The sequence below is a fragment of the Labrus mixtus genome, chromosome 23 (assembly GCF_963584025.1).
Source record: "Labrus mixtus chromosome 23, fLabMix1.1, whole genome shotgun sequence".
NCBI classification, from domain to species: Eukaryota; Metazoa; Chordata; class Actinopteri; order Labriformes; family Labridae; genus Labrus; species Labrus mixtus.
The window spans coordinates 1,946,758-1,960,693 of NC_083634.1; the positions used below are offsets into that span (position 1 = coordinate 1,946,758).

Consider the following 13,936-nt stretch of genomic DNA (forward strand, 5'->3'; position numbering starts at 1 on the left):
TACTTTTACTTGTACTTAAGTAAAATTTTATTAAAGTAACAGTACTTTTACTTGAGCAGAATATATTAGTACTCTTTACACCTCTGGTCTTTGTATATTATACAACACAAGGTAAGGTCTAGACCTGCTCGTTATGTTGAGTGTCTTAAGAGAACTCTTGTTCACATTTGGCGCTACACAAACATACATTTTATTTGATTTAATTTATTGATACTCAGAGTTGTAGCTTGTAACAGACAAAGACCTACCATCATTGCTTCATGGTAGTGTAAGGAGAAAAACTGCCTGAATCTATGCTACATGTCTTGGGCTTCTTTGCCCCATAGCTAAAAAATAATAATTGGGGGGGGGGAAAACTACAGTAAATCCATTCACATGGTTTTAAAACTTTAGCGTTTTACTGTATCCTGAAACACTTAAATCTAAAGCCAATTGATATTCTATTAATGCACGTATGAAGCAATCCTCCCAAGGTGCTGCTCTTTATTATAACTAGATTGTATTGATGGGTGCACCAAGTATTATCAAATGAGAGAGAAGGTCCACATTAGCACAGTAACAAGAGAGGGGTCAATTTACCCACTGGCTCATCGTACCACACCCTATCCCTATACATGATACATTTTAATGTTTGCAGACCCCCATTAAAAGTCAAATTATTATAATGTTGTAGATGTGGTGGGTTTAAGGGAATCACTTGAATGGGGTTCTCCGTCTACTCAATTGAAGCTTGTGTGTCAAACACCAGCAGCAGATGCAGTGATGTAATCACTATACTGAAGTACATCGGTCAGCTACACATCCGTCAGTCTACATGGTGATGTCATTAACTGATCCTTAAAAGTCCTTTTTTTTTTTCAGCCTAAGACACTTTTCTCATAAAGTTAATCTTGAATCTTGAGTAGAAGGTTCCACTGTGATGCAACCTTCAGGTGCGGTTGAGAAACGTACTTTGCTTGGACGCTAGCTCACTTCTTGATCCATTAAGTTAGAGCCACTAAGAAGCTACAGTATTTGATTTAACAAACAGTTATGTAACCACCAAGCAACTGGAAAATGTAGGTAAACATGTGATGCCTCAATTTGTAGTAACATCCAAACACTGCATGTTAAAGACATATATTCTGCCTGGAATGAAAATTCATGTCTGATAGTCAAACAGATATAAAGACGTTGGATTATCTCATTAAATATTCATGAATGTTATGTGCTTGTTGTCAGTCACTCTAACAAACATGAATAGATATTATTGCTGTGATATTTTTAACATCTGGGCCTAAGATGCCTCTGATTTCAAAATGGCAAGTATTCACACAAAACGTATGTTACATACATAGTGAGCCCTATGATGACATATAGAATCCTGCTTATTCTTGCACGTCTGATATTTTAAGCGAGAACAGGTTCATTTGTTCTTGTTCAGCAGATGTGCGTGAAAACATCATTTCAGTGTCAAACTCTTCATTAACATTGTACGCTGTAAAACTGTAACATCCAAGTTAAGTTGCAATGAGTCCAACACATGAGTTACAATTACATTTCTATAACAAATATACTTAAAGATAATCAAATAAAACAACATATATAGCTTCTCGTCTTCAGAGTTATATTAACAGGAGTGTGGAAAAGGTTTTGAAAGAGCATTTCCAGAATTGGGAGAAACATTAAACGTCATTGAACACAATAATTCATGAAGAAAATGGCTGCAAACATTTTAAAAGACTCTCATTTGTGCCACCCTTTATTGATGGATGTGGTGAACTTTGGTATGCAGAATGACCTCAGTGATTCTTATAATCCAGCCATTGCAATAATACCGGTGGTACTAATGGACTGTGCAGGATGTCATTTCCAGTTTGTGTCCAGTGGAAACAGGCTGGCTGCATTTGTCCTTGCTCTTATGTGTATTCCTTAACACAGGAAATGATCTGACTTTTTTAGAGTGGTGTGTTTAATGACGTCCCTTAGCAGACTGTCTGCTTGTGTAATGGCTGACTAAAGTTTTACCCTTATATCTGGGTGGAGGTCCAGTTTGAGCTTTTGTACCTGAGATGGTTTATTGGAATTAGACATTAAAACAGGGACCATACAGTACATAATGATAATGGATGCATGACTTATTTAGAGGAGAGGGGGAAGTATCTTTACTGGACTTGACTCCCAGCTGCCTGTGGCAGCTAAAAAAGTTGTGTCTGTGCCGGGCGCCTTAGATCCCCAAGAAAATCCTCTTGCGTCAAACTTCCTTTCGACTCCGCACTTCAAAAAAACATTGCAAATCAAAGAGCATCACGGAGCAAGAAAAAGATTCACCCGCACAACCCCCTCAAAATAGCATAAAGAGAAATATGCATCAAAATATCACCAGTCATCTTTTTCCCCAAGAAACAAGTGAAGAAGAGAGGGGGGGAGGGGGGGTGAAAGAGGAGATAAAACCCCCTCCACAGTGTACTGTAAGTGCTGCAGGTGGGAGATAAATTAACAGCAGGCTGGGAGTTCTGCGTCCTCACCGTTACAGCCAAATCTTCAAAAGTGGGGCGTCCTTGGATGTCCCCATTTTTTATTTTTTTTTGTCCTTGCTTGATTTGATGTTATCGTCATTGACTTGGAATAAGACTAGCTTAATGTTGGTGTAGGTCCTTACTCAATAGCAATTTCATCCTTGAGCAGGGGATTGAGGCGCCGTAATAATGTGCCTCATTGTGTACGCTGTACTCAATGGGTGCTTTGTTGTGCGGTGACAATGCTGTTAGTTGGCCAGTGTATTTCCAAGGGCACGGTGGTGATGATGAAGTCAAAGGCCCTCTTTTGTTTGAGAGGCACACAAGGACCTCCGGAAAACACACACAGCCGCCTGCAGATGACTTTATAATGAAGGGTATTGGGGTTCCATTAGCCAGGCGTTATGATCATCAAGGTTACATAAGGCTAATGATTAGCATAGCAAAGACAGCTTTTTAATTGCAATGGTCAGCACATACACTTACACCAACACACCGGTGTGCATCTCAAGTCCCACCCAAGAGATGTTTGACCTGTGTGTGCGCTTGTGTGTGTGTTTTCCACTCTACTGTAATGTGTACACATCCCCCCCCCCAAAAAGACTTCAAAACAAGAAAAAAGGAAAAACATGCAACAAAAATACCTTCGTCTCGAGGCTTGTTCATTGAAGATTCATCAGTTTTTTTTGTGAGCGGACCTAGGGTTAAGAAAAAAAGGGGGGAAAAAGAGAAAAGAGAAAATTCAAAAAAGATTACTGGCAAAAAACGAAAAAAAAAAGAATATCAAAAAAAGAAAAGAAGAAAGAGCAAAAAGGACAAATCAGCAAGAGTTCATGGCTGCTTATTTGCTTTGTTGTTTTTTTTCCTTTTAAAAAGAGTACAAAAGCAAAAACAAAAGGCATCACAGACACAGATTTATCACAAGAAAAGACACAAGATCAAAGAAAGCTGGTTTTTGGATTGCCTTCTTTCCCCCTGCAGAAGAAAAGGGCTGCTTTTATTTGTTTGTGCTCCCTCTTTCTCTCTCTCTCCTTTAAACCCTGTTCGTCGCCTGAGCCTTTCAATTCTTCGGGTGCTGGGTGGGTGGTGTATTGGGTGATGAAACAGGGATTGTGGGGGTTGTTGAGTAATAAGGCCTGTGTAGTTTGAAGAAGAGGACCTTTTCCTCCCACCATATGACCATAAAAAGTTGGATGTATTAAAAAAGAACAGGCAAAGAAGAGGGCACCTAGGGGAGATTGGCTGGTTCAGGTCCTGATGCTCAAACCTCAAAATGTGAATGCTGACCGTTCGGCATTAAAAGCACAGAAACATTTTAAAGGGCTGTTGCAAAACTTGAGTCAACTGCACAGTTTGACGCAGACACACTGGACACAATGACACCTTTAATTAGACATGATCCTGTAATGGTTAAAAGACATGTTAAACATGTTGCAGATAAAACAGGGCACAGGTGCTTTTGTGTGTGTGTGTGTGTGTGTGTGTTGTCATTATTTATTGGTTAAACCAGAGAGCTTTTCCCCAGGCGGGTAAATAATTACACAGCACAACAGCAGTGTGTCAATTTGAAATGACAAGTAAGCGTGACTCTAATTGCGCAGAGGAGTGCAGGTAAAAGGTGAATGTAATTTGATCCCCATCTGCCCACTGGCTGTGTTTTTTTTATAAATTGAAAGAGTGACTGGAAGCAAAGAAAGGAAGACAAAGAAAGAGAGAGGGGGGGGAGAAACAACCTCCTTTTCCACCCTGAGTCTTTTCTTTTATTAGTGAATACACTGAGCTGAAACATGGAGTGAGGCGTCAAAGAACAAATACAAAAAACTCTGCTCGACCTCAGTTTTTTATACCATTCCACCACCTGTCATTTTTCATGTTAAGAAATCACATAAAAGAATCACATGACCTCTTTGTATGCAACAAAAGTTGTGTCTGAATGCCGTTAACATCAACCTTCAGAGAGTAAACGTTGGTAGAAAAAAAGAACTCTTCACCTCTACATTCAGATATGACAAAAACGCGCTCAGCCTTTCATCGCTCCAATTGGATAATTCCACTTTATGAGGTTTCACTTTTTGGACAAAGGTGGTTGATTTAAGTCAGTGGAAAGTGTAAGAAAAATAACTTATATAACATCTTGTCTCTTCTTCATGATTCAGTACAGGAAAGAGTCGCAACTCAAACACAGATATTTCACAGAAAAAGGAACAGAGAACATGATATACATTAAGCAAACAGTTTAAACCCTTTCCAAAAAAACTCAACCCACGTTAAAAGTTGTGGGAAAAAGAGACCTGGTAGTTCAGAGGAAATCATTAAGATTAGACTCCTCAAATGTTTATTTGAGCACCTATCGACTGGTGCTGATCCTGTTTCATGAAAAGTCAAATCAATAAACAACTTAAATGTGGAAAGCATAAATACTGTCTTTTTTTTAAAATACAAACAGGCACTGGTTTACATCCAGGCATTTTAAAATTCTTGCATCAAAGAACTCTGAGGAAGCTGGTAGTAGCTGGTGAATCTTTACAAGTGTTGAAAATGTGTGAGACCGCACACAGGCTGACACATGATGACAGATTACAGGTTATTTTTGTTATTGCGTTCAGAGAGCAACAATTTGACCAAAAAAATAACAGCTTACACAAACTGATTTCATTTGAGAACCAACACAGTCGAGACCCTCAAAACCAAAACTCTTACAAAATTCCTCACGAATGCAGCTTTAGTGGTTCAGGAGAACATACAGTGGAGCTGGAGAAACAAGATATGCAACAGTTAATATTGTAAACATGTTTAATATTACGGTTAATATCCACGGTTAGAGTAGGTTAGAGCCTGTTGAAAAGCTGAAATGAATAATATCATCACCAGTATAAAGAGTGTGAAATGTTAAAAATACATTTTATGAGGTTTTCTTGTTATATTTTAAAGGTCACATATCCTCCTCCTCTTCAACCAGTTTAAATAAGTCTCAGAGCTCCTCAAAACATGTGTGTGAAGTTTCTTGTTCTAAATCCACTCTGATCCTGTATTTGATCATGTCTATAAACCCCTCTATTTCAGCCCTGCTCAGAACAGGCTGTTTCTGTGTCTGTACCTTTAAATATGTAAATGAGCTGTGTCTGACCACGCCCCCCCTCTCTGGAAGGGCTTGGGTGTCTCTGGCTTTTGCTCCATTTCCTATTGTTTACAGTGAGAAGACAGACTCAGAGGGCAGAACAAACACCTAGCTGTGGGAGTGTCACCCACCTGGGGGAGGGGCTACTGCCCTTTGTGATGTCATGAAGGGAAAATCTCCAAACGGCCTGTTTGAGCCACAGAAAATATTATTACATATTATTGGAAGAAGCCTGAGTGACGTTACCCATATGTTACTGAAGGGGGGTTCCTAAAAACAAGAGCTGGAGCTGAGGCCGGTCTTCAAGCGGACCTGCAGGATCTTACACTTCTGCAACGGCTTCATTTTTCAACACAGGAGGTTGCCGCTTGGTTTGAGCACACATTTTCTGGAAAATGGAGCAGGCAAAAGATGGAGAGGATTGACTTTTCTCATAATTTAGGGGGTTTCTTGACAGGCTACTGTTACATATTAGTGTTGTGTTAGAAACACATGGTAAAGTGTATTATGCATTATATGTGACCTTCAAAATGTGTGATACCTGTATCATTTATTGATTGCGAAACTGGATAGCTTTCATTTTATTGCAAAATGTTGTTATATTTCAAAATAAAAGTTTACAGAAAGCAGAGTTTTTATAGGAAACAGATGTATGCTATTTTTTGACAATAAATCATTAACCAAGTGAAAAACCTGTAAAACCTTTCAACATTAAAGCTCAGTCTTGTTCTTAAAAATAGCAGGAAAAAAAAAACATAGCTCAAGGTCTACTTCACAATTGCATCATTGGAGCGTTTATTAAAGTAAAGAGTGTGAGATGTAGACATGAAGAGGATACTTAGTGGACCCTGGTAGAGATTCTCTGAACAGGTTAATGAAAGTAGGAATGACATAGCACACTTTTGCTCTACAAATATCAAAAAGAAGCAAATCTTTTTTAGTTCAAACTCATCTGATACATACTTAATCACCTCAAGCTCCTCACCAGTTGTTTCTTATATTAGCCACACAAAGTGCAAAGTGACCATGGAGATTTGGTAATGACTGATGCCTGTTAAAACTATTAACTAAGAAGTTTGTAAATTCAGAGAAAAGTTCAAATAGGAGCCCATCCATCAAAGGAACCACACTAACTTTTTTTGGAGGAGGGGGGGGGGGGGCAAAATGAGGAGAGTAGAAATCAAGCAACCATTAACGGTCCCAGCGACGTGCTGAGAGGAAGTGTAAAAAACTGAGCTTGATTGACATCTTTTTGCAATGAGCGAGCGAGGAGCCTGGCAGTGCCGGGAATCAAGCCGTGGCAGGAGAGAAAAAAAATGGCTGGTTTTTCTTGACATTTTAAGACTCTTTTCCCAATCACAGGAGCTGAGGCGACAGGGGCAATTTGATGGAGAACCATACCCCAACTCCCATCAACCCCCTCCCATCAAAACTCTCTCTCTCTCTCGCTCTCTCTTTTCACGGACACACACACCAAACTATATCTAGAGATGACAAAAATAACATCAAATAAAATCATAGCACAGCAAGTATAGACAGTAGTTGAACATTTGCATTAGAAAAAGGACATCTTTCTGAAGCTTAAAAACCATGTGTGATGCATGTTATTTTTCTGATTCTAGCTAATTAACCTTGATATATTTCCATATATAAAAAGTTCAGAAAGAACATTTCTTCTTTGTGTTGTTAACCCTCTCTCTCCTCTTTTAAGTCTCCTCCTTTCATCCTCCTCTCTGTTTTACAGATTCCTTCTCTCGCTCTCCCCCCCTCTCTCTCTCTCCTTGTGTTTCTTCACTGTGCCTGTACAGCCAGCCGACTGCAGCTCACTTTGAAGCCGAGTTACGTAAGGCTTCACTTCAGCTCCACTTCTCCCAACAGCAACACACACACACACACACACACACACACACACACACACACACACACGTATGAACGGTAAACACACGTCCTCCTTGTACAGCTCATATGCATGCAAGACCGATATAGAACACAGACTGGAAAGCAGGAGGTGTGGTGAAGAAGAAGTAAGAAGAAAATATGACAATATCAAAGATGTATTCTTTGTTTCAATGCACCTATTTATCACAGCATTTTGATTCATTTCCTCCGTGTTTTTGAATACAAGCCCTGTGTGTGTGTGTGTGTGTGTGTGTGTGTGTGTGTGTGTGTGTGTGTTTGTGTGTGTGTGTGTGTGTGTGTGTGTGTGTTTGTGTGTGTGTGTGTGTGTGTAGGCACATAAGTAAGTAGGTGTTGAGTAGCTCATTTGGGCAATGTGTGCCAGTCCGGCATGATCTACGAGGAAATGGAACCGCGTCTGACAGCTTGTGAGTGAGCGGGCAAACATGAATGATGGACGCTTGTTAGTGGATGCACACAAAGCGTCGCGTGTGTGTTTATGTGCGAGGAAAGAGATGTGGGACATATTTGTTGTCCGAGAGCTAAAATACTGCTGCAGAAATTTGTGCACAAGCGTGAGAGAGAGAGAGCGAGAGAGAGAGCGAGAGAGAGAGAGAGGAGGTTTTAGATGAGTAATTTGGATGAGTGTGACCTGAAAGTTGTTCACCCACATTCTCTATTTCATGCATTGGAAGTATAACGTCTGGGCAGTGAAAGAGAGATGCTGTAGTCAGATGTACAGACAAACCAAGCATGCAGGCAAGACGGAAGACGTACTATAACAGCGATCTTCTGCTTCATTATCACACACCACTGCTCTCTTAGCCACTAAACTCTGCAAGTGTTTCTGCGTGTGGGCAGGTCACAGATGAGTAGCTGCCATGAGTAAGCTGTGACTACACCACAGACAAAACTGTGAAGTTGTTTTTTCAGATGAATGGCATGTTAAAACAGCCCCCCGCCCCCCTCCTGTGTGAGGCAGAGGAGCTGCTGTCCTTTCAGGTGGCATTCAACATTCACCCTTCAGAAATGTTCTTAATGGATTTATAAAGCCGTCATTAGTCACCCTGTCACAATCAGTTTTCTGCCGCTCTTCTATAATTAGGTCTCAATTCAGTTCCCTCAATTAAATGATGTGATTTGCATGACTGTTTATTAGACAGCATTGTCTCATAAAGGCGGGATACAGAATGTGAAGACCATAAGACAAGACGCTCCTTTAATAGCACATCATCCTTTAATGTTGGAGAACTGCAAAGTGAATCAATTTACGGCTACAAAATGCAACATGTACCCCCCCTGTGCATGGGCTATACGGCTGCACCATACATTTCATGAACATCAATATAAAACAACAAGATAGTATAGCAAGGATGCAGAGTTTTGGGTAAATGCACAGTGATGATATTCAAAAAAGAGGTGCACAGATTGACAGGCTGGTGAACAGAATCCACCCATTTTCTGCCTGTTTGTCAAAAATTAACACACAAGCTACATGTGTAACGCCCTGCGCACAGTGACATACATGCAAGCTAACATGTAGCCGCAGTGTGAATGTGAGCGGCTCATTCGCCATAGAGGCAAAAAAAAGCATTGATTGACCTACAGAGGAAATATAAAGACACTCGCCCTAAAGTACCTCTGGCAGATTTTGTCGCTATGCATTTGCATCTGGTTGAGCGCAGGATGCTAAAACATTATCTAGTGGAAGTGGAAATTTGCCGCTGGGGGAGAGAGACTTGTCATAAAAGTAGACTATCTATGCAGTAGAAAGGTGATACAATAGTTGAAATCGGTGCTACAGTACTTAGTCAGAGAAATTCAAGAAAAGTGGCCTATATCATTTCCATCTGCCTAAAGGGGTTCAAATACTTCAACACCCAACCCCATGCACTGGGCTGGTTGGACTGCTCCCTGTTGGATATGCTTGACCAGCACTTCTGGTTGGCTTCACCGGCAGTGGAACCCTCTGTGTCGGGTTGGATGAGTCACAGGCAAAACAAAGCTTTGGGATTTATTTTATAAAAGTTACTCTCGCAGGACTAAGCAAGGGGGCGTGTCCAGAGGGGTGGCCAGGGATTGTCCTAGGAATCCTATTGGCCATCCAATGATGCACCACAAAATCCTTAAGTTTGATTGGCTATTTGCCTTGACAGAAGTGGGACTTATTTAGAAATCCACCATTCAGGCTGTGTTGCAACAGGCAGCTCATAGTTTTCAGAGTGAAGATGTTTGTTTACAATTTTTAAAATACTTTGAACCCCCTTTTTTTTGGGTCCTTGAAGAATTACACTTGTGGATGTGTATGATGTCATTATCCTTTGTTACTTAAAAGTCGATGTGATTGGTGCAGACAGAAGGGGTAAATAAATGCGCTTCCTTCATGTTCGTGCACACAAACTTCCGGCCCCCCTTGAACAAGTCAAAGCCCCATTTGGGCCACCCCAGTCCAAAAAGTCTGGACACACTCCTTGCTGTGAGACAATCTTAAAAACTTGCAATGTTAAAATCTTTGAGTATCTATATGGATGAACCTGTTTTTTCCTTGGCTATGCACGTTTTACCAACCTTAGCCCCCTCTGGCATGTGTTTCGTCTTCCATGTTACTTTAGAAGGTATTTGAATAACTGACAGTATGTAAAGATTTTATCTAATCATGTCACACATCCTGCATTTTTGCAATCGCGAATACAAATTGCTGAAAAAAAGACATACTGCAATGTCAGTTTTTCTAATACCTTGCAGCCCTGGTTATACAATGTTCTGGCTTCCTGCATGTCTTGCTGAGTCAGAAGACTTCTTATGGACACTACCGGGGGCTTTTCTCCCTAAAGTCTGTCCATCTCAATCAATACACAATAACCTTATCCGGCGGTATGAGATGATTAATAGAACTTTTGAAGAAGTCAAAGTTATTGGAGAAAGGCCGATGATGATACTGACAGGATTGAAGGATGCCAGCTCGAACAACGACCACGGCATAGGTTTACTGTAGCAGTCTAAAAGGAGACAGAAAAGTCTGCACACTAAACGTCCTTTAAGCTTCTGTTATCTGGGTAAGAGCAGCAAAACAACAACAAGACGCAATTCAGCACTAGGCCTTCATTATCCTGTAGCAGTCTGGATGCTCTAATAGAGCTAAAAAATATATGTTTGTATGAATTTTCTAGTTTTGATTTAATAATTCTAGTGTGACTTTAAGCACAGGTTTGGGCTCTTATTGATCAAACTCTCTGTCACAGAGAGAGAGAGACTTATGCCTCAAAGACCAGATCACCACCACCGGTGTCTAGACTCCAGGGGTTGGGGTGGAGGCGTGTCCTGTCCTGCTGTCAGTCTTGGTACCCCTCTGAGTGCATGAAGTCATCATGACAGAGTCTAATCGCCAAAGACATTGCATATTTATCTTTTCCTAAACTGTTAAATAAATGATTGTTCACTCTTAATGAAGTCTCCCCTGATTGAAATTATTCCTTCTGTTTTGGTGCCTAAGAAGAAGAATGTGATGTGGTTGAACTGGCTTCGCCCTATTTCAGTCTAATGCTTCATCCATTCTGTTGAGAGTGTGTACATAAAAACAGCAGATGAATTAAATATGTTTGGGTGGTTCTGCAGATGTGTCAGATGTATTTATGTCTGTAAACTACAAGGATTCCTTTTCAGGCATCAACTGAATTAATAACACCCCACCAAAACATATTTCCACATTTCCATTTCTATGAGTTTTTGGACAGAGAAAATTAAACACAATTATAAAAATCTGAGTTTTGTATTCCATTATGTCTTGGTTTGGTACTGCATTGGTTAAATTGCTGTTGGAGATAACCAGCTGCCATTCAAAAACTCATTTCAAGTGTGAGCAGATTGTCTTACTCTGGCTCAAAACTAGCTATTTTCTGTCCTATATTCAAACACCAACTTTTTAGTATATCTGCTCATATGTCCTTCCCTTACCGGTAAATCATGAACATAAAGCTCATATATTTATTGAAAATTGATTGAAAACCAATTTTTTTTTGTACATTAAAGGCTTTCTATGTGATTTTTCACACTCAAATGTAGCAGAAATCAAGTAAAATAACTGTGAGTCATGACTGTCTACAATGGGTGTAACACCCGAGTCCCACTGTCTGTGATGTTTTCAGAGTTTTCAGAGTCCTATCTTCAGTTTGTTTACATCATCAGGACGGCCGGCTGACTCCTCCCCTCATGTATAAAAGTTGATTAATTGAGGGACTAGAGAAAAGAAGAATAACATACTGTACTCACTGCTTAACTGTGTTTCTAGATCACGCTCATTTCAGGTAAATTTACATGCAGTGTTAAGATACGAGCATAATAAAGATCGCTAGCATTAGCATGCTAACACAACAATGCAGCGCAAGTTATTTTGGTTTCATGCTGGTGCTCAAGGGCGACATCTGCTGGATCAAAAAATTGCATATAAAGCCTTTAACTAGTCTGTGAAAGTTAACCCAAAAAGCCAGTCAGTACTTAAATCCCAAATGGAGAAAGAACAGCCCTAACTGAGCTGCAGATAAGTAGTGCCTGTGAGCTCCAGAGCTGTTTGCATGTTTTTACAGTAAGACATTATGCTGGGGAAAAATTGGCCCCAGCATAATGTGCCTCATTGCAAAAAATGTCCAATTCACAAACCCCAGCAATAACAGGGTAGTTAAGGTAGAATTATTATCTTATGCAGAGTGTTTGTTGTAACTGTAGCTCAGTATGTACAAGCTCAGATTTCAAGTGTTACAGGACACCACATTTGCATGAACTAAGAATACATTTTCATTATATATTACATTGATCTAACAATTTATATTAGGATCAGCTTTTGCGTAAGCAAATGTAAAGCTATTAGGGCGTATCAGTAAAAATATGATTTGTGAATCAAACTTTGAGATGGGGCAGACAGAGGTGCAATTCCTGGACATTAGAGTCTGAAATACATTCTGTGATTCAATATGTAGAGTTTATTTCAAAATACAGAGGCATCATGCAATATGAGATATGTGCGATCCATGTTGCAACATGTATCTGTGGTTCACATGGATGTGCTTCTCCATTTACATGTGGTTTGTTGTTTGAGGCTATTGTTGTCATTCACTGGTTCTACTGTAGATGCAGCGAAATATGTGCAGCACTGGAGTCCAAGTAAAATCTAAATAATACAGCCTGTCATATTGTATTGTGTCATCAAGAGTGTCCTTGTACCCATGGAACCCAGGGACTCAAAAGAACATGACTTCAGTTGTAGAAATATTTTGAAATAGTACGTTTACATTAAAGGCTTTATATGTGATTGTTTGATCCAGCAGATGTCGCCCTTGAACTCCAGCATGAAACCAAAACAACTGCATTGTTGTGTTAGCATGCTAATGCTAGCGATCTTTATTATGCTTGTATCTTCACACTGCATGTAAATTTACCTGAAATGAGCGTGATCTAGAAACACAGTTAAACTGTGACTTAAAGCCTTTAAGTAATTAAGTTGCTTTTCTTCCCTACCTGGTACAACCTTCAGTAAATTACAAGATAAAGCAAGGTCTTTTTTCACTTCTCAAAGGTTTATTTTCCCTTTTTTTTGTGATTCTAACAGAGCAGCATGCACACTTATTAGTGTAACTTGTGTAACATACTGTAGCAGCGGTGCAAAGTCAGAAGTACTGTGAGACACTTTCTCTTACCCGCTCTCCTTCTTGTCCCGTTTCAATTCTGTTAGAATTTAGCTTCTCTATTTCCCTTCCATTTCTCTCTTTTTATGTCAGCTCTTCCTTTTCATTCTCCTACTGCCTTATTCTCAAGCCTCAGACGGAGAGCGTGAGTGTTCCAACCTGGATGTTGGGGGATATATAATTAAGTCTAAGACAGATAGGAAAGGGAAACTAAAAGAGAAAGAAAGATGTAGAGAGGATGCTGACAAAGGACTTTAAAGAAAGATGTGTGTTTAAAGAGACAGAGGGAAAGAAAATCAGTGTGTGCTTTAGAAAGGCAAAGTAAGGTGAAGCCAAGAAGAAAATGAGAAAGGGACTGTTATTTGTACAGTTGTAAGGGGAGAAAAATGAGACAAGTTTGAAGGGGGAAAGGATGTTGTGCGAGGGGCCGGAGGGGATTCTTTTCCAGCAGTGGAAAGGCATGAAAAGATTGGGTGGGAGAGGAAGTAGTTGGGATGCAGAGATGGGAAATAGGAGGGTAAAAGTTGCTGCAGTGGAGGGAGGGTAAGAGAGGGATAGAAGAAAAAGACCATGAGATAAAGAGATGAATGTGAGGAAGAGAGGTGTTAGAGATTATGTGAGGCTCAGACAAAGAGAAAAAGGCAAACAGAGATGTGGAGAGTTGTGGGGAAGCAGATGTTGTGACATTTACGAGTGGTAATCATCAAGTGGGAGTGAAGGTTGAAGTCGTTTTCTCTACATGTAGC

General features: G+C 40.1%; 1 protein-coding gene across 1 annotated transcript in view; it reads right to left on the bottom strand.

Annotated features, from left to right (window-relative positions):
* Positions 1-13,936, bottom strand: part of nlgn2a (neuroligin 2a) — a 241,264-nt gene that overhangs the window by 113,328 nt on the left and 114,000 nt on the right. The window contains exon 3 of the mRNA XM_061031470.1: positions 3,143-3,196. Within this exon, the coding sequence (XP_060887453.1) occupies positions 3,143-3,196 (54 nt within the window). The remainder of the gene's footprint in view (positions 1-3,142; positions 3,197-13,936) is intronic.